General features: G+C 40.0%; 2 protein-coding genes across 7 annotated transcripts in view; both read left to right on the plus strand.

Moving 5' to 3' along the window:
* LOC115567597 (F-actin-uncapping protein LRRC16A) overlaps positions 1–11596 on the plus strand; it is a 75908-nt gene extending 64312 nt beyond the window's left edge. For 3 of the 6 annotated variants that reach the window (XM_030394329.1, XM_030394331.1, XM_030394335.1), the window contains 10 exons: positions 68–85; positions 1005–1071; positions 1402–1622; positions 1825–1934; positions 2047–2295; positions 2399–2609; positions 4223–4259; positions 4684–4950; positions 5107–5247; positions 7374–11596. In XM_030394329.1, coding sequence (XP_030250189.1) covers positions 68–85; positions 1005–1071; positions 1402–1622; positions 1825–1934; positions 2047–2295; positions 2399–2609; positions 4223–4259; positions 4684–4950; positions 5107–5247; positions 7374–7546 — 1494 coding nt within the window. In that variant the 3' untranslated portion in view covers positions 7547–11596. The remainder of the gene's footprint in view (positions 1–67; positions 86–1004; positions 1072–1401; positions 1623–1824; positions 1935–2046; positions 2296–2398; positions 2610–4222; positions 4260–4683; positions 4951–5106; positions 5248–7373) is intronic. The other 3 variants (XM_030394333.1, XM_030394334.1, XM_030394330.1) reach the window with 2 other exon arrangements.
* A 110-nt stretch (positions 11597–11706) lies between these two features.
* On the plus strand, positions 11707–22437 carry LOC115566622 (secretagogin-like). The gene is made up of 11 exons (XM_030392499.1): positions 11707–11925; positions 12374–12444; positions 14080–14172; positions 17127–17216; positions 18164–18220; positions 18537–18614; positions 19169–19224; positions 19521–19566; positions 19714–19773; positions 21237–21305; positions 21840–22437. Exons 1-11 carry the CDS (start codon positions 11856–11858, stop codon positions 21966–21968), a joined length of 819 nt encoding a protein of 272 aa, XP_030248359.1. The 5' UTR covers positions 11707–11855; the 3' UTR covers positions 21969–22437.
* The last annotated feature ends 2853 nt before the right edge of the window (positions 22438–25290 follow it).

The following is a 25290-nucleotide window of genomic DNA, read 5'->3' on the forward strand; positions in this document are numbered from 1 at the left end:
GTCTTTCTTCCTCTTCAATCTTCTCTTCCTCTCTTCTTCCTCCTCTCTCCGCCTTTGCTCCATGGAGACTCTGTGCTGCACCAGTGTAAGTAACTCTGGACTGTCCCTCTTCAATCTCCTTCCAATCCACTCCTCTTTTCGTCTTCTTTCCCTTTTCCATGTCTCTTCACTGTGCCTGCCTGCTACACACTTCTCTGTGCTGTAGCTTTTTCTATAGCACAAAGGGTCTCCTGTATTTAAAATATTGATCCCTGGGATTTATTTTAAAGTTAGTGTAGGAGAAGCTGCAGTATAGTAGGATGTATTTATCTCTCACTTCCTCACGCCACATTATCTTTCACACCGTTGAATGCCGATTATTGAAAATGGTTACTTTCCTTAATGCATCCAGCTGCATTGCACTGCTCCTCTCATCACCACCTTGTCAATGTGGATCACGGTACAATAAATATCAATGTGCAACATGTGTTAGGCTGCTACTCTGTGTACTATCGATGTTCTGTATGAAGACAGTGGAAATAGTTTTATGTTCCCTCGCTGCCCTGATTGTCTCGCTTTACATTTTAGGATACCTCAGTGCCTGTCTACAAATAGGTCAATATGTCTGTGTTATTCTAGCTTACAGAAGTGTTTGTGTGTGTGTGACAGAGAAAATCATTAAAGATGATTTCCTCTGTTGGTCATGATTGTGTTTACACTGTTTTGATTAAATGTAGTGATGTTTGGTCTCAGAGCAGCAGCTGATAAGTAGTGTGTTTTCAAGTAAACTGTGGGCAGAATCCCGAATAAGACATCAGGATCCAACAGCCACCGTTAGCTTGACTTTAGCTCCATTTTTGCCAATAATGCTTGTTAGTTTGTTCTCCCAGGATATTTTCTCTTTGGAGAAACAACCTGGCTTATCAAACTGAAAGCTCAACCAGTCTTGAATGATGGAAATGAAAGTTATAATAAGGTGATAACGGTTGCTATCAATTGTATCTGATTATCTCCTCTTGTTTCAGATGACGCCCAAATCCAAGAGGAAGAGCATCCACAGCAGAATGCTGCGGCCAGTGTCTCGTGCCTTTGGTAAGTTGTTGTTATTTGGTTAGTTTTTGTATACATTTTCATTGTTTCTCTTTGATTACATAACCCGTAGAATCAAGTAGTACATCATCATTCTACTTGATATTTTAAAAAAACTCATTGGGTCCTTAACAATATACTGCCAAATCAGGTTTTGCCACTATTTTATTGGTCACATCCATATATCAGTATGTCAATAACGTAATTATTGTGACAGGCCTGATGTGACTCATTCTGTATTTGGTCTATCAAATAGTTCTTCATCACCTGGTGGTGCGAGTACATTGAATGTTTCCCTAATTACAAACCTACTAATGACCATCCAACCAACAGAGATGGAGTTTGACCTGGATAAGGCCCTGGAGGACGTCCCTGTCCACATGGAGGACACTTCATCTCGAACGCCACCTACTCCATCTCATGTGCTGCCAAAACTGGAGCACCGTCCGTCAGGAGGGATGGTGGAGCTGCCGTCTGAGGAGGAAAAGAAGCTGCAGCACTTCACCAAACTACGACCTCGCCGGAACAAGAAACAGCATTCCAGCAAAGTACCCGTGAGTCAAACTTTGTTGGCTGAGGAAGCACAGTCTAAGATATTAATTATCCCCAAAAGCGGAATACTTCAATTTACTTGCAAAACAGAAATGATTGAAACAAGAATGGACTATACACCAAGTACTCACTTGTAAGGAAACAGATCAGCTGTTCGCCAGATGTTTCAGATATGTGATCACATTCTTCATCTTCTTCTTTCAGCAAATCAACAGTGCTCCATCTCAGGATGGGGAGCAGAATGGCCTCATGGGAAGGGTGGATGAGGGTGTGGATGAGTTCTTTTCCACGAAAGTCACCAAGATGGATTCCAAGTAAGGATTACACTTTTTTCTTCCATGATACATCTCTCACTTTTCATATACTTTAAACATGTGAAATCTCTTGTCCTCCTTACGAGTTGTCTCTCGTTCTGCCTCCTCTCAGACGTTCCCTGAAAAGCTCAGAATCTCAAGATGGAGAAAAGAAGAAGAGTAAAGGAGGATTCCTCAACCTCATCAAACGCTCTTCCAAATCTGATAAATCTGATAAATCGGACAAATCAGATAAGTCTGACAAAAACCAGTCAGCTGCATCAGCTTCATCTTCCACCTCGACGCCAGCTTCCACCATCCCTGAGGAGCCCTCCTCACCCAAGGTGGCATTAAAGAGTCCAGCCCCTGAGACAAAGTCCAGGTATAGACAATCAAAACTGAACAAATTTTATGTTCTGTTCAAAACTCAGTCCCAGTGCACCATTCGAAAGATTATTTTCTAATATTTCCTGTCTTAACTGCAGAGATGCTTCCAGCCGCTCGCAGCCGACAGACTACAGCAGCAGCTCAGACCGCTCGGAGGAGCTCAGGACGCCGGACTCCATCGACGAGCCCTGGGAGGTTTCGGACGGCAGGGGCAGTCCTCAGGGAGGCAGGCGGTACCCGGGTTTACAGATGATGGGCAGCGGCCTCCTGGCAGAGATGAAGGCCAAGCAGGAGAGGAGAGCGTACAAGGTGAGATGGTTTAAAAAAGTAATCAATGAGGTTACAAGGACAGAGGGAAGTAAGGGGCAGAGGGTAGACAGCTGATTTGAACCTGAAAAGAAGAGGTGATGCTGACACTCCACATTAAATTAATAATCCCTTAATTCACAGAGTTAGATTTGAAAAATATTGAGAGAGGAGTGAGAAGGAGGGTGGATATCAGAGAAGCCATGGGGGAATACTTTCACTCCTAATGTTAAGATAAGGTGACATTTAAAGACATTTAAACTACCAAAATAAAGTTAGAGGGTTTTTTATGACAGTTCTAAGGCAGTCAGATATAGAAGGCTTAAAGAAGCAGACTAGGGTGTTTTCAATAAGATCATATTTGACTTTGTTTTGGGGACAAAGTGCTGTAGGTGTTCAGTCTCCACTTGTCAGAGCTGTTTTGTTCAACACTTAGTAACTGGTACATTCCAGCTGAGAGAGCACTCAAAATAAGAAGCATACTAAAACACACACACAGACGCACCCACAGATGCTGAGACTTGTGCATATCTTCAGGCGAGTCACTGTGCCTGTCAACATGTTGACATAAAAAAACACAAACAACCCTGATTTTGTGCCAGACGACAAGGTGAAGGGAGGAAGAAAAGGGAGCGAGAGAAATGCAGGGAGGAAGAAATGGTCACACAAACGGCTAACGGACGGGAGGAAGACGAGAAAGAAAGCCGATATGCAAATATTCTGTCATGACTCACCGCAGGATACGAACATCGTGGGAATATTTCACCTACTTTGAATTCCCACATTCACTTAAGAGGCCTTAAAGCGCCCTCTGTTCCTTCACCTTCTTTGCTCTCTCTTCTGCACTCACATGTTCATTTCCTCAAAAGCAAAAGTGTGTTATTTGAGATAAATCATAGTGGGATTTATGTGGAACGTCATTTGTCAGATGACTCTGACAGGATGACAGGGCAATAACCCTGTGATTTGAGAACCACATCTGTGAAATGGGAGTTGATAGTAGCACCTGTAGGCATTTCAATGCAATGTGTTTGTCCCTTTGTAGTTACTGCACTGCAAACTGTGTGCGTATGTGTGTGCATGCACGCGCTCGTGTGTGTGTATGTGTGCAGTAAGAGGTTTATGGTGTTTCGCAGCGTTAGGGTTTTTTCTGACCTTGTATCAGTAGCACTAAAGCCTCTCCTGCCATCTGCTTGTTCTGGCTGGCTTACAGGTGTGTGTGTGTGTGTGTGTGTGCGTGTGTGTATGCCGATAAAATGCAGGGAGAGATATTATGGAGGCAGGAGGTTATTAATACAAAGCTTGGGCGTATGAGCTGGGTTTTCTAACACAAAGGCGCCCCCTTCTGTTAAAATGTTGCCTCGCAGTTTAACATGTACATTCAGTGTTACAGCACTGCACTTAAATAAAATAAGAGCTTGACACTGAATATATGCTGTATAGAATTGTGCAAAATGGACTGCAGTGTGAAGCAAATACATTGGACTCAAATAGACAGTCTTAACATTTTGTGCACTGTTTGTATAAGTCGATTTGTCCTCAGTGTTATGTCATAAATCTGAGTAATCCATTAAAATCACCTAACAACCAATATTTTGTTCTTGTGTCTCTTCCAGTCTTCCAGCCCCGACAGGCCCGACAGCAATGCAACAGGTAAGCTAGCTGTTATATCTGTTGAGATAAACATGGAAAAACAAATAAGAGGAGTAGCTGTAAATTTGGGGGGAGGGGAACCTAACCTTCAAGGTAAAGGGTAAGTTCAACCAAAAGTGAAATAAAGGTCAGCCAGCTAAAGCCAAGGCTCTGGTTTGCTGTGAATCTCCATAAAATGTTCCATGGAGCTGATAATGACTACATTTTGCATTTTTGGGTGAACTAATACTATACTCATGCAGAACTTCAGCTGGTCTTATTTGGATCATTTTTATTTTGTTCGGTCTGAGGAAGAGACTGTCTCACAGCCCACAAAATATAGGGGCACAAGTTCAGTCATGAATTGCCATTTTTGGTTTTGGTGTTTTGGGTCGGGGTTCAAAAATGATTGTGGATGAGTTTTTTCATTCTTTTTATTTCTCAGCAGGCAAGACCCAGCCCACCGTTTCAGAAAGCAGGTCTCCCACTGGCTCGATTAATAAATCAGACCCTGGCTCTCCGGAGAAGACCCCTCCTCGTGGTGAGGCCAGGCCTGAACCGGCCCTTCGTCTCAGGACTACGTCGTCGTCAAGTTCCCCTGGGGGACCAGTAAGTCCGAAACCACCTGTGCCACAGGGAGCAAAGCCCGCGCTGGCTGCTCGACCCACCATCCCCCAGAAGCCGAGGACCACCAGCAGCAGCAGGAGCATAGGTACATCTGAATGACACTTTTCTTTTTTTTTTTATATTTTATTTGTTTTGCTTTTAGATGACACAGCCATGGTCACATTGTGCTTGTTTAGTATATTTTTTGTGAGCTTTTATGACAAATAAGACAAAATTTGTTTCCGGCTGATTTTACCGACAGACGAGGGCTCAGATTCACCCAGCAGTGGCAGTGTGTCGCCGAAGGTCTCAGCTCTCACTCCCACACTAAAGAGGATGCTGTCTGAGAAAGACAAAGATGGCCTGCAGTCAGGAGGCTCTGCCAACAAAACCACTCAGGATGGTGGGTCACGAAAATCCGTCGAGATCTTCTACTTAGCCCATTCTTTCCTTTTGTGTAAATGCGAATCAATAAGCAGATTTCCCCTACACAGACTGCAGATGATTAATGTCACTGTCAGGATCTGATTCATATTTGCCTTGTTCCTGTGGAAGTTGTCGCCTGTGTGCATGTACAGTATTGACAGACTGATAGATTCGGGTCAAACCTCTCACTCAGTCCCACTGCCTTTCATGTATTATCTATTATGTAACAGACAGCTGGCTTATCTTTTCATGCCTGTCTCCGTTCTCACATCTCGTGTCTCCTTTGGTCTTCCTTCCTTCTCTCTCTCTCTTCCTTTTTTTTTTGCTGTACATTATCAGTGACTGCCTCTGGTGCCCGTCATATTTGATTCACGTTTGTGCTCAGGCAAATGAGAATTTATTTTGAAGCTACTGGCTATTTGATTTGTTGGTTCTGTGGTTTGTTGCCCAGTAGAAATTTAATAAAATCAGTGTTGTTGTTTAATTCGTATAAATATCGAACGGTTCCAGAGAGACTGACAAGCTGGGCTGGGCAGTTTCAGTCTGCAGCCAGTGCAATCTTGCAACCTTGGCACCAATAGAGGGGAACTTCTTTCACCTAGCAGACAACATTTTCTTCCCTTGTAATTCGATTTAATGATTGTGTCACACAAAATGTAGGACATTAATGCCATATTATCTAATTCTGTATAAATAGAATAGACCTATTAGGTGGCAGTATACATGCGTGACTTTTCAATAGCCTGTATGCATAGTAAAGAACATTATCAAGAATACTCAGGCGGAAAGAGCAGGATCCCCTTCAGTGACTAACTCAGTCTATCCCAGCATGCATTGGGCAGAGAGTGGGTAAATGTTCTGAACAGACCAGTAGTCCATCACGCTGAGAATGGTGCATATTTAAAAAAAATGAACAACTTTGTGTGATTTGGCATCAGTATTTCCTGGCTGGATAAAGTAGAGCTGAAAGTAGTAGACTCCTGGAATATGCTGAAGCCACAAACCTTACTCCTGAGGAAGGGATCTTTAATCCTGGTAGCATCCATTGTTTCTATAAATGTGTGTTGCTTTAATCATGCTGTCCTTTGCACATTTGCTCAGCCTTTCCCAGGCCCTTTTTTTGTCAGCAGGCTCTTTTTTTACTGTATATTCATAAGTACACACAGCTGGAAGCACAAGGGAGCTGGCTGTATGAATCTTGTCTAGCATAGTTATTCAGTCTTGCAGCTCTGCTCTTTGAATCCCTGATACTGTGATTTTCTGAATACATATAAACAAATATAAAGTGGGTGCTTTACATCACTTCTTTTTTTAGTTTGTATTTAACTGGCTGGTATAGAGAAGAGAAGTCACACTCCCTCTTGTGATCCCCATGAGACCTTATCTCGGAAAGAATTTGTGCAGTAGTCAGTGAGGAGAATACATTTTGAATCCCCTTTGAAATATGGCATGAATTACACTTATGAAGTTTGTCAATTGTCAATTAAAAGTCTAGAAAGCCGTAGTTTGTCATAACAATAGTGAAACATCTTCCAGTTTTGTGTGAAACTGCTCATTGAACATCATAGTCTCAGTGTTTGGCTCAATATACACCAACACCAACAATGGCCACTGAAAAAGTATCAAAAATGTGTAAATCACAACAAGTCTGGCCATATTGACAACAGCAGTTATAATAAAGGAGAGTTGGTCAGTTTTGCGATTTAGCCAATATACAGGACCGGCTCGACAAGGTATCAGTCAAACTGTTGCTGTGTAGTCACTTAGTTTTATGACAAACTGCGACTTTCAAATTGAAAATTCTCTATTAAATTCACGACCATTGTGTGTGTAAGTCGTGGTTCTTGCCATTCACGACCATATATATTTCTTCTGAAATAAGGTCCCATGAATGTCCCCCAGAAGGGGCGTGACATTGCCTCTCTATTGGAAGATGAGCCGACTGCAATATTATAGTCAACATCAACATATACCAACAAAAAAAACCCCATCCAAATATGTTTTTAAATGATTTATCATTTCTATTTCTTTCTCCATCTCACCTCCCCCTTCCTCTTAGCATTGTCAACATGTCATTTTTTATCTTCTCTCTCTTGTTTATAGTGAGGACGGGCTCTGTGTCAGACTCTGTTCAGCGACCCAGCCCTCTCCGTACCAACTCTGAGGATCACGGCTCCATCAGGACCAAGGACCAATCTCCAAATCCAGACAAGGCGGCGGGAAAGAAGTCATCAGACTCTGGGGAGGAGGCAGACAAAAACTTTATTTTAATATGAGTGAGATAAACGTTGATGAGCCTCAAGTGTTTTCTTTTAGAAAAGCAACTAAGGGGGGAATCCAATGGATATATTTTGGTTTATATTAGAGGTTCTACCTGCAGGTCCTGTCTGACCACACAGTATGAATCATGTTTGGTCCGCAGGAAGACCTGCTGTAGTATCAGGTAATACACAATGTCAAATTTTATTTGATTTGGTTGTCCATGATGAAATTATTGGTATTACACTTGGGCGGGGGGGATATCCTCATTACAGTTTTCAGTAACATCGCTTCACCTAGTAAACCAAACTGTGCATAGTCTCCCAAGAGCTTCCTTCTCACAAACCTACTCTCTGAAAAACTCTTTAAAAAAAATCAACTTTGAAGGATTCGATGATCATTGAAACCTGAGTTAAAGTTTGTTAACCACTAAGAAGAGACACGCTGCTTTCAGGAAACAGCAGACAGAGACTGTGAAACTAAGAGTGTACGTCTGAAATCTTTCTTTAACAATCCAACGTCTTATTTCCATTTGTTGCTTGTAGCTCATTTCCCAGGGACCAAACACATGCAACAATAACACCAGGATCACTGTACTGTACTTGAACTCAAACATACGACCACACCGGGACCCGATGGCATTTATCTCCTTCAATAATATTTGTACAGATTTTTCTAAACGCTATTTTCAGCAAGTTACTTTTCTCCGGACTTCAGAGGTGACTGAATCAATTATGCAATTCATTTTTTCTTTTTTTTCCTTTTTTTTTTTTTACAGGAAGATACAGGTTCAGCTGAGAATCTCAGTCCACCATATATCAAAAATACAATTTTTGATGTAGCTGACATTAAAGGTCACTCAGAGGAGCTTCACCGGACTCTGAGGATAGCTAGACATGATACTTTACACCCAACTGGACTCAAGTTTGTCTCTGTGTGAGAGAGTTGGAGTGACCAGATGAAGTGTTGCTTAGGGAGGACTGTGGTGCACTTAAACTTCACTGATGACCAATCAATAAGGCTTCAGCACTGTTAACTAACACTGTTCTCTGTGTTACCATGCTAACGACATAAAAAAAAAAAAAGGTTTTATGATACCTTTAAACTGCAGCAGTCTTTTTTCTTCGATTTAGGGGGGAAAGGAGTGTGCGTCTGTTATTAAAGCGCAATACAGAGTCCCATCATAAACCGTCTCATTTCTGTGTCTCAGATTAGTTTCTAGCTCTCACTCAGAAAAAATGAGACTATTGAGCATCAAACTAAACTGTGTGGTATGCCAGTGCTCGTCTCTCATACAGACTCTGCATTGCTCTTAAAGACAGATTGATCCTCACCCCTTATAATGTACTCGCATGTGTTGATATCATCCTGGTGTGCTGATGGTCTAATGAAAGCAAAGAACCGACTCAAAAAGAGGAATGTCATTGATAAACGGCTTGAAGGTAACGCAGATGGAGAGAATGTCATTCACTGACAGTATTTCGACAATAACCTCTCGAGTCTGATCTTTGTGTAAAAAGCGGGACACTGAGGGAACTCCAACCTTCAAACACTCAGCATCTCTTACAGAACTTGACCTTTAGGGGCTTTCAAATTCAGCTCACTTTCACCTCATTCCTTGTAACACAAGACATTTCTTTGACACACAACCTACATACACACAAATAACCAAGAACTCAGCGCCCGAAGTGAATGTGAACACAGGGTAGCTGTATTTTGACCACACGGATCTCTGGGATATTCTGTACGTAGCATTCCGAAGACCTGAATGCTACACAGCAACAACACTTTGATTATCTTTGTCTGTCATGAAATGCCCTTTTCACACTGCCACACAGTCAGCTAACAGACTCTCAAAGTTATCGTATGTTAAAGTCGTTCATCTCCTCATTCATCAACAAAGGCAAAATAACTTGCAACCCTATTAACAGTTTGTACCCTAAGCAATGGATTGTTTACAGTTTTACTGAAATGCAATACACATCAGGACGTTGCACCATGTTGTGCTGCATTGATGTCATATTTGAGTAGTAACGCTTTATGTTGAGGTCCTTGGAGGCATTTCAGAAACACAGGCAAAGGAAAAAACAAAAACAAAAAGCATGATTGGTCTCCTTTAAGACTTTATAAGTGCTAATCATAACATGATAAACAAGCCTATAATAAGACATTTATAAGAAACTTTTTAACAGTTTAATTTATAGCTTTAGCTTTAATAAAAGCCTAATAAAGGATTTAATGACCTTCATAAGACATTGCTCTCACTTTATGTACTGATGTTGATAAACCAACCACAAAAAAGCTAAGTAAAGTTTTAACAATGATGTAATAGGTAAGTTGGGTAAAAAACAATGAAAGTGTTTTGAGTTGTTATTAACAATTATGACATACTCTTAGGGCTTTTATTAACGTTGTTAAGCATCAATAAATGTTAATGCGTGTCTTATAAGGGCTTATAAATGTCTTATTATCTAATAAGGAACATGTGTATGATGCTATCTAGAGTTAATATAATATTATATAAGCTTAAGAGGGTTTTATTACCTATCAACTAACTGTTATGACGAGGACCTTAATGTGAAGCTTGACCGAACTTTTTCTTAAACTTACTTGAAAAAGCAAACAAACATGGATGCTTCGACCTGTCCTTCAGTAAACCCCAAACTGAATGGATGTGTGGCTATAGTTACAGTGCACTTGCAATTGTTAACCCTAATACAGCCATCTTGAGCATGAAGAAACGGTGGAACCTTTCCCGTCTCTGCCACATCCTCTGTCACGTGAACGCAGCATTCTGTATACACCTCTGTATGATATTTGACTAATTTTTCATTAGATTGACAGATACCACTGTGGAAATACCTTTATTTTTGACTACATAGCTGACTGAACTGTGCTCCAACATTAATTTTCAAAGTGCACTAGACCTCTTTCTTTACGCGCAGTGTGAAAGGGGCTCAAGTCGTATTTTATTGTACTGTACAAGAGACTAATTCAAGTCGGGGCCAAAGGTCTTACTGGTGCACCTTTTCCTACGGTGTCTATCGATGTCTTTTGTAGGATCATGATAAGATTTTGCTTCCTTGTCACTAATCATGGTTTGGAAAATAACACTGTTCCTGCTGTATATAATTAATCTGTCTCTGATGTCTGCTTTGATTCACAGTGTCAGTCCTAAAACTCATCACTTTTTTCTTTGAAAGATGTTCAAGGACACTAAAAAAAGAAAAAAAAAAAAAACACCACTACTTTTCAATACTTTTGAAGCAAATACATGTGGCTGTATTCTGTTGAAATTGTTTCGCCGTTTTCCTGATGCAAGGGAAATTACGTGGACACATTCTTCTTCTTCAACTCTTCTGTGTGGGATTTCAGAAGCAGCTGGCTGTGTTTCTGTCATGATTTCCTGTCCAGTCCTGAAAAATGAGCATCCACTTCATTTCTGTCGGCGCACGGAGTGATGAAAGTGAAACATAACCAGTAGCATTGAGTCAAGACTCCTGAGTCTACGTATGTGTGTGACTGCATGATGTGCCCGTGGGTTGTACTGTATGTATATATGTGCTTTCATACATGTAGGAGTGTGTGTGTATATATGTATGTGTAATATACGCACATGTAACATACACACTGTGATATATTCACACGCCTATGTGAACACAGCAAATCCTCTATTGTTTTGGTACTAAGTACACTACTATACTAAGGGTTTGTTTGTAACTTATTTGGAATAAAAACAGTGGCCGGTGATGTCTTGACACCTTTTTGTTGTTGTTGTTTTTTTCCTCTCACTTGTACATTGTGTTCATAAGTGTAGAAATTAATTCTTTGTATGTATTAATTTTGTTATTACATGTAATAGATTTAATGTTACTTTCATCATGACTCAAAAAATTGTTTTCCTCAAGCTGGAAAAAAAAAACTACATAAATGACATGTTTGCTCATTATCGGTCTGTTTGTTCCATTTTTGTCATGGATCAATATGTTGGAGTCATTCTGCTGGTGTTGGACATTTTCTTCATGCAAATATTAATATTGATTAAAATAATTTTACAGACTTTGAAATCTCTGCATTGCCTTGTTGCTTTTGTTGAGGATCTGCTTTGCAGTGTGCAGAACAGCCACCAGGTGGCAAATACAATGCTACAGTAATCTCTCTGTCCCTCTCCCTCTCTGTCTCACTCACACAGAGGAGGTGTGGTTTTTCACAAAGTCAGAAAAGAGCATATGTCAACCAAGCAGACAGCTGAGTAGTGTGTCACTTCAGTCAGTCTTTGTTTTATGTGTTAAAGTTTGCAGCTTACTTGACCTTTTCTTCATTAACATGGACAGTGCCTTCGACAACCTGGATGCAGCTGGTTTTCTGGAAATCTGGCAACACTTCGATGCAGATGGTGAGAACAGTCAATGACATGTTCATATTTTCTCTCACTAAAAACCACTAAAGCAGATAGATACGTTGCTCTTTTAATATTTATTCTTCCCTGTGCTGGAAATTGGGGGGTATGAAGTTTTTGTGGTAATACAATTGTGAGTCCTGCTTGTGGGAAGTATCTTGAATTCTTGTGTTAAATTCTTGTGATTGAAAAATAACTGCATTTACTATATTCATAAACTAAAAGTACTGGGGAAAATGTCACATATGTGGCATGTCTGAAAGGGGAAGGGGATGTGCACAACACCAGGGAGGAGGAAGACTTTACACAGGTCCAGGCTGAAAATAAGAAAATCATTTGGCAGTGATAAAGTCACTTGTTGAATTCAGTGTAAAATTCTAACTTTCTTCACGAGGTATACAACCCAGGGACTTTCACAACTTTCATTTTTTTAATTCGTTGACAGATAATGGCTATATTGAAGGCAAAGAGCTTGATGAATTTTTCCGTCACATGATGAAGAGACTCGGTCCACAGGTGAGTCACCTTTGTTTGGATTAATTCATCCTGAACTTGTGATGACAGCAGTTCAATACAGTTCAGCTGAACAGGAACAAAGCAACAGATTGCAACATGATTTCCCTCAGATACTGACAAATGCATATGATATCGCTGCAATTTGTCCACCTCTGTGCCATATAGATTATACTAAAATATAAATCATGTTTTCCAGATAAAATGAGATTGTGGGTTAAGGCTTACAGCTGATCATATGTTTCTGTGCACATGTTCTCTACAAGTACAGGCCACAATTTATTTTTAAATTTGCCACTGCAGTCAATTGTTGGCATACAATGGTCATTAATTTCCATATATTATGATTCATTCATTTTTCTTTCTACCACATACATTTGGCTTCGGACAGCATTTGTGATATGTGCTGTATGGGCAGCTGAACTTCCACGCAGCTATCTGGATGGGTGGGGTGACTTTAACGATGTTAAACACAATGCAATGAAAGAGCTCTGGTCAGGCATTGAAAATGAACATCGAGCTATTTGGTTATCTTCTAGTGTGTTCGAGTGTGTGACTGGACTCCCTTGGATACTAATGGGGGTACTAAAACAAACAGACCACATGTCACTTTGTCCATTGGATGTTTGCCCCCAGGATAAGTTCTGTTGTATGTATGTATCTTGAGCTACAGAAAACACAGCCACACAGTCACTCATTAAATTCTATCCAGCTGTTGAAGTATTAGCTGAGATAAGCCACATGGTGGTTGATGTCCCCTTGTGCAACAGTTATGCTGATTTCTTCTTCGTGACCCATCACATTTCGAATCAATTTCTCATATGAACCTTAATGAATTTGCATGTTCTACACTGTAAGTTAAATATATCAGTGAAAGCCAGTGCGTAGATGAGTTTGTTATGAAGCGTACATAGTGTCAATAGTGCACAAACTTCTGCCTAGCAACAGGAGATTGCTGGCGCCAAACAAGAGTATCTAGTGAGGGTGATGCTGAAGATAAATGCCTGTCTCTCAGTAATGAGCAAAGCTCAGGCACCTTGCAGTCTGCAAACTGTATGCTCTGCTCTGCACGGAGCCATGATTCAGACCTCATCGCCACAGATCAACAGGTTTCTATAGTTACAGTACAGTGATTGAAGGTTTACAAAAAGAGGTTGAAAGACTGGCTCCCAAATATGTAAAGTCAACGGCTAGAAATATTCTGGCGCTCAGCTGCCTCAAGCTTTAGACCGAGATCTGGTTGAGGAAGAACTTTGTCTTTACAGGAAAAGAAAATGTGATTCTGAAGTCTGATAAGCAACCACTGAACTTTAGCTCTGTTTATTATTAGTGCTAGGCAAGCCAGGGACTTGCAGAGTGAGCTACGAACAGTTAGCCCGGGGTTGAGAAAGCAGAGCTTGAGAGAAGAAAATGGGAGTATCCATGGCGACATTTCTTAAAATAACTGTGACTCAGCCAGTAGCGTATTTGTCCTTCAAAATCTGGATTTGTTGTTTGAAGTTGTTTTCATTTCATCTTACCCTATCATGTACTTTATCATCATGATATCTGTGTCCAGTTAAACATAAACAGTGAATTATTAATGGTGACTTTGGGGCAAGAATATCGACTTGATCTTGATGTGTTGCATCTCTCCAGGAGAAAGTGACTGAGGAGAGAGTCCAGAGACTGAAGCAAAGGTTTATGTCGGCCTACGATGTTACTGCTGACGGGAAACTACAGATTCAGGAGGTACTACATGAGCTCTATGTCTTGAATCACTCACCCATTTCCTTTACCATTGTTTCCTTTATACTAAAAGGTAGCTTATTTATGTTTGTGTCTGCATGCATGTTTGATGTTTCACGCCAGCCAAAGAGAAGATAAAACACCTTTAAATACATAAAAGATCAGACTCCACTTCAAAGCACTCATCCCATCATTAAGTGGTGCATCTTCCTCCTTTCCTCTGTCCACTCTGTCTCTCTCAGACTCATATATTCACTCACCCTACAATCTCCTCTTCATCTCTTATTTATCTCATGTCTCCATGACAATTATGATACAGCCTGTAACCATATTAAAGCACAATGAAAACAAATTTCCGGGACTGCTGTGGGGCAGGCTAAGCCATCCTGTAGTGAGGAGTCAGACAGAGGAGAGCAGTGCTCAAACCAGACTAAATCTCTATATACAACACCATGCCATCTATCAATGCTAAATTTAATCTGAATAAAATTGGGAAAGAATCTAATGATTCATTTGGACTGTTAAGTAGGTCTCTCAAGAAAACAAAACAAATTGCTAGTAATTAATGAAAGATTCTCAAATGGCTTTTTAATTGAGTCAGTTCATTAACAAATTAGATTAAATCAAACTTGACTGACAAATTAACAGGCTGTGTCAGTTTCCCAGAAATATAAAGCGCAGCATTTGATGACAGTGCCTTCCCAGTCTCCACTATCCGTAATTGATGCAGGTCTTTGCACAGCAGCCGTTCTTCATAAGAACACTCATTTACAAGAAACCAACCCATGATCCATTGAGTGGGTCAATCCCTTAATGTGTTGCACCCGCCGACCCAGAAAGCTTTAGTTTTTACTCATAAAGCTGAAATGATAAATCAATATTTGTCTGCCATAAGTGGCCTGTCGAAGACGCAATGATTTGCTGTGGCTGACGCAGGAACAGTGTGGTCAAACCCTTTTTGTACAGTAGCTTCTGAAGACTGGTTTCCTTTATAACACGGTTTCCTTTACATTGACAAAGAAACTGAACATGTATTCAGTTTCATCACTATGTAATTGCATCTTCATATTTGTATTTTTATTTTTTTCAAAATTGCACTTAAATGTTTCCTGATTTTTGATGTACTGTTGTTGTTATGTGCAATGCCCTTGAGTGCTTTGAAAGGTGCCTTTAAATAAAATGCATCGTCATCATTGTACTATACTTAAGTGTTGATTGCTCGTAAGCACTTGATCCACTGAATGAGGTCAGTATCAGGTTCAACAAGTCGGTGCATCCCTGCTGCCAATAGTAAAAAGTTAGGCTCATGCAGTGAATGTGAATGCTTAATATGTATCTGCTGATAATTTTTTGCGTTCTTAGTAATTTGTGCTCTTTCCTCATGCTGTATACCGTTTTTCTCTGTGTACATTAGGAAGGAAGTTAGCAAGCCTATCAGAAAGCCACAGTATCCTGTAAGAAAAAGCTGCATGAAAGGCTGTTACTGCTGTGGTTCAGTGCCATATGACTGGCCTGTTATGCACTTTGTTCAGACAGTTACCTACTCACTGTTGCACTGATGTGATATGTCATACTAGCAACTGTGCAACATTTAATGTAACTGAATAGGTTTAATCCTGCATTTGGAAACATTCTCTCTCTTAACAATACGGCAGTCCTGGATCTGGCAGGGACTCAGTTCAGTGGGTGGATATTTTTTAACAAAATATGGGTTTCAATATGTTGTCCATATTTTAACTGCCATTCATTGATGTCTACAACGTCAGACCAGTTACACTATGCTGGTACTACAGGAGGTACCTTGCAGGCTATTTTATGTATACTGTTTGTTCAACAATTACACCTCCTTTTGCACTATTTCCATATTGTTGAATCCCAATATTCAATTGCTTTCACTCGCAAATGCCAACTGCTCTATAAGCATGACAAAAAACTAATATACAAGGATCTCTACAATTTGGCCACTTACCTTCCACATTGATAACCTGCAAATGGATCAAGGTCTGGTGATTGAAACTGCTACCTGAATGCATTTTTCACGTGGCTCTTGGAAACCTGGAAGTCTTGGTTCCTCAGTTTCTTTTTATTTATGCTTAAAGGAATACCAACAAACAATCATTTATATGATTTTTTCAAGGAACTAATGTGAGAAATGGGTGCTCTAGCAATTTACAAAAGCCAAGACTCCATGACACTGTGATGATGTTTTTCTAACTAAACCGGTCACTGAGACATGTGGTCTGGAGACACCGAACATTGGAAAGACTTTTCTTCCCAGTGCGTTGATTGCTGTTTCTTTCATGAACCTCCAGCTCTTCTGGAGTTGGCATCATTGCTGGTGCATTGCGCTTCTTAGTGTGACCACATTTTCAGTGTCATGATCCAAATGACTGCAGTATCATCTTCTTTGTGTATTCAGATTGATTATGGGGGCCAGTTTAATCTGCTAATGGAAGGCTGATACTATTAAAAGAAGGACAGACAAGAGAAGAGAAACATGAACTGGAGCGGAGCCAAGAGGAGCTGGCGGAGAACAGAAAACATGAATTCTAATCCGTCCCTCATTGTATCACTGCAGTCATGTCAGGTAGTTGCAGGGGCCGTGAGATATCTGCAATGGAGCATTCTGCTGCCACTTGACATAAAATTGTATAGAAAAAATGTGACTTTCACATGTACAGTACCCCAGTTTATCCAGTTTATTAGGATAATCCACAGACCGGACTGTCATAAATTGCACTGGATCCATTTGTAGAAAATCTAATAAAAACTGACCCCTGATCTGATCAAGGTTGCGAGCCCGGACCGTAAATTCGGCGGTTATTCTCTCCAACAGTGAAATAAACAAGACCTAACGAGATGGAAGGCCTCACAGAACGTTATTATCATCGACCGCATGGTTTATAATCTGATCGCTGCTTCACGTCCTGACCTCTGCTCTCTGACATGTTTTCCAGTTGGCCAATATGATCCTCCCCGAAGACGAGAACTTCCTGCTAGTATTCCGCAGAGAAGCTCCTCTGGACAACAGCGTCGACTTCATTAAGGTGAGGTCAGGGACTACAACAAGCATTTCTGTGAGTTAAGACAAGATGGCATGAGATGAGCCTCATCCACCAAACTACTCAATGTGTCAGTGAGAGGTTATGAGAACAGTAAAGATTGTACAGCAGCAGTAAAACCACAACACATGACGGTGAAGAACCAGAGCACCAAAGATAAAGCTTAAGCCTAAAACAGTCTCACTCCCAACTCGACCAACCCAAAGTGTCAGTATTTGATGGGCTGGGAATGACACTCAAATATTAACCATCTAACATAATTTGAACTAAGAATTTAGGTTGTACAGTTTATAAATAGTACTCATTCTTATGCATGTCACAACTAAGTGTCAAGTCTTCAGTGTCTTCTTCAGTTTCTCTTCTCCAAATGTCACGACATTCTAACAACAGATCCCCAGCATACCGTTCTCTGTGCAACTTTCAATGTCAGACAAAGTTGTTGCGTCCAAGTCATGTAACACAACTCCCCACCTCTGCCTTCATCATGAACCTGGATCAACACAGAAAAAAAAAAAACAGACAACAGATGAATTCTAAGAAAAAATGATAGCTGCAGTTTCTTTTCTAATGAGAAAAAACAGATGTGTATTGTAGCTGCAACACATGCAAGTATGAGGAAGCATTCAAACAACCTCAGAGCTGTGAACTCTAACCGGACTGGACCAGGGCAGTGTCTTTTCACTGTGGTCGGGTAGTGTTTGTTACACTCACCGCATTTTTTCTAAGTCTGATAACATCTTAATGTGTATTTTGCATCTGATCTGGTGTGATATTTCCACAGTGAATTCCAGTTCTCATGGTGAATGTCATATTATCCAAACACAACATAGCACAATTAGCTTTGATGACAAGACAGCCAACTCAAATTCATATATAACAGCGGTACACTGCATGTTAGCACTGATCAATTTGCCCTTCCCTGCCCACTGTAGATATGGAGGAAGTATGATGTCGACTGCAGCGGCTACATATCAGCTCAGGAGCTCAAGGTAAGGTTATCAACGCAAAGAAAATGTGCATCCCTTCACATAGCAGAACCTATTACACATCTCGTTTCAGCTCAAGGAGTAACCTTCCACGGTGGCATTGGCAGACAGTGACTTGTCTGTTCTGTCACACACCGAGATGTTTGTCCTTTTCCAGCTTCTCGCAACATATTTGTCTTGAGAAGAGATTTCCGGTGAATAAAATAAATACCAAAGCTGTGACTCAGTTGAATTTGATTGATTAGTCTTCTTTTGGAATCAGCTTTTAATAAAGTGTTGATTGTTAAATCTGATTATGTGTTAAACTTTTGTCTCTTAGGCCTTCCTGAAAGACCTGTTCCTAGAGCATCACAAGGAAGTGTCATCCGACAAGCTTGAGGAGTACACAGACACAATGGTAGTGATACTGTTCACTCACCCACACATACAAACTCACACACACTGTGGCCTTTGTCTCCATTGTACTATGTCCCCTGACCTTCTCCTTTGCGCCTGTCATAATTACTAAGGCCACTAGAGGTCACTGCCTAACAATAAACATTAAAATTGGTTGTACTTAAAGGACGTGCTGGAAATGGAAAGACCTTGTGAAACAGCTGTCCTCAAAACAACACAAAGACTGAAAACACTTAAATTATCCTGCCAAAAAACTGCTCTCTAAACTTTTGTACTGTTCACTTGTGATTTTCTTGAGATTCTGTGTGCAGTCACAGCTGTCAAAAGAAGTGACCCAGCTGTGTCACTTGTGTATTTTTGTACCGTCTCCCTGAGATACCTTTATGAAAACCCAGAGCCTTAGATAGCCTCCTCCTTTAGATTATAGATTTCAATTTGGCAGAGATTGGTTCACGCTTGAAGGCAGGACGAGGGATGAGTTGACTCTAGAGTCACAGGTGGTGTGACGCCTGACATATTTTCATGCATCTCACCACATATTGTTTTTTCTTGCAGATGAAAATCTTTGACAAAAACAAGGATGGCTGTTTGGATTTGAACGACTTGGCCAGGTACTTTTCAAAGAGCAGGGCAAAGAGCAGAGTAATCTTTATGTGTCACAGTACAGTGCAATGCCATTAGAAGGGAATTTATCAAGTTTTGCCAAAAGCCATTATCACAAAAAACTAAATAACACATGTACCAATCTAAGGTGATTTTTTAGATGAATATACAATAAAACATGGCTGAACATTTAAAGTGTTATACTGTATCTGATAAGAAGAAAAAGTTCCAATCCCAAATCACAGAATATTCTTCTCTTCAATAATTTAAATACTTGTGCAATATATATTTCTTTCACAATTAGGATCTTGGCTTTAGAAGAGAATTTCCTGCTCCAGTTCCAAATGGATGTAAGTTCATTCTTACTCTTTATCTGGCTGATGGACAACATGAGGTTGAATCATGTGACAGTTTAATAAATTATTTTTTCTGTTTTATTTCTTGATTCTTTCCTTCAATAATCTCTACTTTTTTAACCCCTTTGTTCTTTTCCCAAGGCCTGCAGCAAAGAGGAGCGAAAAAGAGACTTTGACAAGATTTTTGCCCATTATGACGTTGTAAGTACAATAACATAACAGGTTGGGACGTAAATGATGACTGCTGTTCCTTAACCGACTGGCATGTCCAGCAGGAAATGATGTTAAAATGTGGACTGTATAGGTACTGTTTTTTGGTTTAAGGAACAGCCTCTGAGGCATAATCATCCTATTTCTAATGTCTGTTGCAGTTCTGAACTATTTACAACACTTTGTTGTGATCCTTCAGTAATGTAGGTTTGGATCAGTAGCTAGCCTGAGGAGGAGGACAGACGAGAATTACCTTCAACAACTTCCTTTCCGAAGCTCCCATTAGCAAAGCAGTCCCCTGATGCCAACAAAGCTGTATAAAGGCTAAGTGCCTTAGCCTAGAGCACAGTACTGTCTGTGGTCCTTTTAAACAGTTGATGTCTGTTGTGTTTTCATCAGATTGTGACACAATCTGATCTTTAAAATAACAAAGAAATATCTAAGAACAGCACTTCTCCATGGAGCAACAGATTCATTCTTTATATTTTACCCATGATCGTGGCTCTTCAGTAAAGGCAGGAATCACAGCCACTTAACATTTTCCATTCCTAATTAGTAGCACTCTCAAATTGGCACACTGTGTGCCTCTGTGCAGAGTAGGACTAGGTACAGCAACAGTGGATCCAATTAGCTCCCTCACCTCAGTAATGAAGCATAATAAAGCAAAGCACCTATTATAATGTCAAGTCACTCACTGGGAGGATGAGTTAACTCTCAGTACAGCCCCAGATAGGAGTCAGGAGTCACGGATAAGCTTCTTCTGTTCTGTAAAATCATGATTATGACTTTGTCTAGTATGAAGTAATAGTTCATTTGAAAGCTTCTTATTCTGCCTGTGCTTAATTTAATGTTCACAGAAGCTGTGTTAGAAGTGTTTCTGGTCTCAAATTATTAGCCGGGATAGAAAAGCAATTCTCCACAAGACAAGTAGCATTACGGTTAACAGTGTGTGGTCGGGAAACAACATGGACATCATTTTAATATTTAATGTGTGGTAGGCCTGATGCACTTTCACCATACTGGAGAATCAACATGGTGGAAACAGTGTGATGTGCAGCGTGTCAGTGTCATGTTTTACACCATGGCTGCGTCTTCAAGCACTAAAATCAAATCAAATTACATTTCCTGCAGAGTGACACTGTCAAGTAATCACTGGTGGAATTCAGTTTCAAATCATGTTGTACGTAATCTGGAGGTGGATATTTGCAATAAATGTATTTCTGAGCAGTGATGCCTGGCAAACACCCCAGGGTAGTAAGCATCCCTGCACTCTTGGGAAGCGTTCTGACCCCACCAATGAATACGCGCAGAAAAACAGAAAACCAATGACTGACTGAATAATGTGAGTGGGATGCAAATTGGAAGTAATCTGCACTCCATTTCTGTCATTTGTTCTCTCTCTTTCTCTCTGGACTCTTTATTGTTACCTTTCTCTTTTTTTTCTGTCTCTTCAGAGTAAGACAGGAGCACTGGAGGGTCCCGAGGTCGACGGTTTAATCAAAGATATGATGGGGCTAGTCAGGGTAAGACGTTACGCTGCTGGTTTCTGACATTTAGATATTACAGTTTTGTACACTTGTTGCAGTTTACAGGATAACAGCATCTGTGCATGTTCTAGGGATTTTAAGACATTTCCATATATGAGTAGTCGCATTAAATTGTCATCAAGTGCTCGCCGATACCAGTAGCTGCTACCTTATCTGCACTTTGCAAATAAGCCTTCCATTTCATCAAGCATTCTCCAAACATCTTCTCCACTCTCGTAGTTGTGTGTCATGATGGTAGTTTGTACTCACACAGAGCCTCTCTCGTTTATAAAGCTTAACTGTCAATAACTGTCAATTCAAAGAGGTGGTTTTCTTTGGAACAGCTGAAAAACGTGTTAGGTGGGTGTGGACCTGTATAAATGCCGGCAATGTGTCGATATCAAACACTGATGATGCACACTTGTTCAAAACTCTTTAAACTATGGCTGACCGAAACAACTTCATTAAAGGCTTAAGAGCATTTGTGCTACATTTACACTTTAATGTTCCTCTGTCATCTGTCCTCTCCAGCCGAACATCACTGGTCCCGAGCTGGACAAGCTGCGAGCCGTTCTACTGCGTCACTGTGACGTCAACAAGGACGGAAAGATCCAGAGAAACGAGCTGGCTCTGTGTCTGGGAGTCAAACCTAAAGCTTAGTTAGGAAAATCAAACACTGAATCTGCATTTGTTGTATAGTCAGTAATGGTAGAATGTTGTTTGGACGTGTCTGACTATGGGATTACTTAAAGGTCAGTGTTGATGAAGAATTATTTAAATCCTGGATATGATAGAAAAACAAGCTGATACTGTGTGATGAAAAACTAAATGAAATTATGCATCTGCTATGACTTGAAATGACAGTGTTTCCTGCGCATGTTGTCGGCCAAAAGAAGAGAATTAGATGTGAATGTAAAATGATTGATTGATTTGTGTTTTATTGATCAGTTTGTTAGTCGGTGAACATGTTCGTGTAGATATTAAGGTTTTAGTCTTTATTGTGGTGCTTGAGTACATTGGCCTCTACTAATGTTTGGCCAGTTGCATGTTTTTCTGCCAAAGGACACTTGTAATTTTAATATAATGTGCTGTTGAATAAATAAAATGATGACAAGTGATGAGAATATTACATGTTCTTTTCTTTTATTCACGTAAATACTTAAATGTATAAAAATAAAACTCTCTGAAACATTCTTTAAAGTTAAAAGTCACATTTGTACATTAATTAAAAGAATTAAATAATAATAATGTATAAGTAACATTTCAATCTGATGATGTGATAGAAATTAATAAAACATTATCATTCTATATCAAAAATTATCATTGTATGTTTTAAAAATTCTTTAAAATTTTAACTGTAATTAGGAATTACAATTTGTAGTGCAAGCAAGTGAGTGTTGATAAGCTGTTACCTGGTGTTTCTGTAGCATCTGTTTGGAAATTCAGAAATGCTGTGGAGACATGGGATTATATGCAAATGATTCAAAACTAAAAGGCTGTCTAGGCTTCACAGATGAGTCACTGACAGCCTTTTGAAAGAACTCATCTACTTGCCATCACACTGTACTGTACATGGTATTTAGTGGAATATACAAAATGAATACAATAGGATTGTTTTACATTGTTAATACAGTGAATGATTAAATAGACCTTTCAAACACACCAATGCAGAACATATTTTAAAGAGAGTAGTGCGTCACCAGCACTGAAGGAGAGTAATCTTAGTATGGAGGGGGAACATACAGTTTGATAAAGTAGGATTTTGACCACAGAAAATGACCATAGATGACTAAAGAAACTGACACACTGCTCTGCAGTGTAAACTAAAATAGATTTATTCACGCTGAGGTCTAAACATTCGACCAGTTTCATTTCTAGCAGATAAACTGTAACACAGGTCACTGTGAATGCTCTCCTGTGAGATGCAACAAGCTGACAGGGCGAGTCTTTATTTGTCAAGGAGAAGGAAACAAACAGAGTTAAGTAGATGGAAACCCCTCCGGCCACTAAAAGGAAGTTAATGGTGCGGACCTAAGAGCTTTATTTTGTCTCAGACAACCTGATTCCCCTTTGAGTCGCCACAAGGCTGCAGTGTGTGGTTTCACACGGCCTCCATTTCTGTCTGTGTGTTCGTCAAACAGAGAGAAATAACCACAAACATTAAATAAGAGATTGTTTGTGGTGTTTGCATTGCATAGGTAAGTTTATGTGAGTGTTTGCATGTGTGTACTGCCTGTGCTGTACAGTGGAGGGCTTGTAAGTGTGTATTTGTGTGGACAGAGCGGCTGCTACACAGCTGCTGCAAAACAAACAGTTCCCCATTTGGGCTGAAAGCTTCACTCCTCACCACATCACAGGCCTCATTTACAGGGTGGAATTAACTGTTACAGGGAATTTCAACAAAATGATATTCTGATGATGCTCTGGGACTCTAATGAATCAATTATACATTTTCTTTCAAATGCAAAATAACACTAAATTCAATTATCTGTAAGTAGAAAGTGCCGGCAAGATGAGAGGATTCGATTTGTCTGGTCGTATTCTCTCTCTCCCAGAAAACATTTCCTGTTGAGTTAAGTTCCGTTTTAGATGAATAACAGGTTGAATATGTTCCATTCATTTCCTCATATCTGCTGTTATGAGTTCTTTATTGTCATCCTACCAAGACGGTATCTCATTCTAGAGAAAGGAAGCCCGGCCACTGACTCTCTTAAAGCCTTGCTTGACCCTGTTGTTAAAAAGAAAAGAAAAACTATAAATTGAATATCAGCAATTATTATAATGTATCGACAGCAGCTCCTGATAACTTCTTGAAATTAACGCTCTTAAGTTTGCATAAGCTGTTTATACATTTCAAGTGCTCATTCTAGTCTCAAACAGGTTTAAGTTATTATACTCATACTATACAATACAATACCTATATAGTCTTATTATGTTAATAAGTATTTTATAATGTCTTATAAGGGCCTTTTCACTTAACACTTAAGGACCTTTATATAAAGTGTTACTGAAATGCTGTAAGTAACAAAAAAAACCTTTAACTCATCTGTGTTTTTGCCAATTGAAACAATTTCCTGTCTATAAATTTGTTTCCACATATTCAGCAGCGGTGTTACCAGCCCTGCTCCAGGCTCCTAAACAGTTTACCAAGCAGTTAGGTGAAGCTAAATTCTTAAGATCTATTTAACGGTGTTTCATTGCTGTCACATTAACATGTGTTACACCTGGGGCTTTACAGCTGTGCTGTGTGACCCGAGTGTAGTTGGAGGGAGATACTGTGGACGAACATAAGGGCACGCTGTGTATGACAATTTGTCTTGTGCTTAGGGTCTAACGTGTAACGTGTCTTAAGCTTGTAAAAAATAAGTAAATAAGCACTCACCAACTGTTTCTGGTTTCTTGGTCATAAGGAAGAATAGCTCAAACCAATATTACAGAAAAAAGTTCTGCTGCCTGTGACGCTGATGAATGTGAGCATGAATTGCCTCTTACTCGAAACCTTGAAATATCAATAAGAGGAAAGAAATAGACACATTTTGTTCTTCACCTGAACCTGGTTGGCCTATAATCACAGACAAGGTGGTACAATATAAACTGCTGGAGAGATATTGAATTTATTAATAACAAACACCTGATCTGAACAGACAACACACTGCTCGAGCATGGCCTGTTGATTTATTACTGCTGTGTTTGCTGGAGGCCATCTTAATACTAATGGTACAGCTGTTAGATTGAGTGTGTGTGTGTGTGTGTGTGAGAGAGAGAGAGAGAGAGAGAGAGAGAGAGAGAGAGAGAGAGAGAGAGAGTCCCTCCCTTCCATAGGGCTCATCTTTTAGGTTCACATTGTTTATTGATGCCCTCTAGTGGTCGGACTGAATTGTTGCAGTCAGTCACTGAATGATATTTTGATTAAAATGACTAATATACTGCACTACAACTCCCTAGGGAGCCAGACTTTTACATTGCCTGTGTCTGACCTGCA

The sequence above is a fragment of the Sparus aurata genome, chromosome 17 (genome assembly GCF_900880675.1).
Source record: "Sparus aurata chromosome 17, fSpaAur1.1, whole genome shotgun sequence".
Lineage (NCBI taxonomy): Eukaryota > Metazoa > Chordata > Actinopteri > Spariformes > Sparidae > Sparus > Sparus aurata.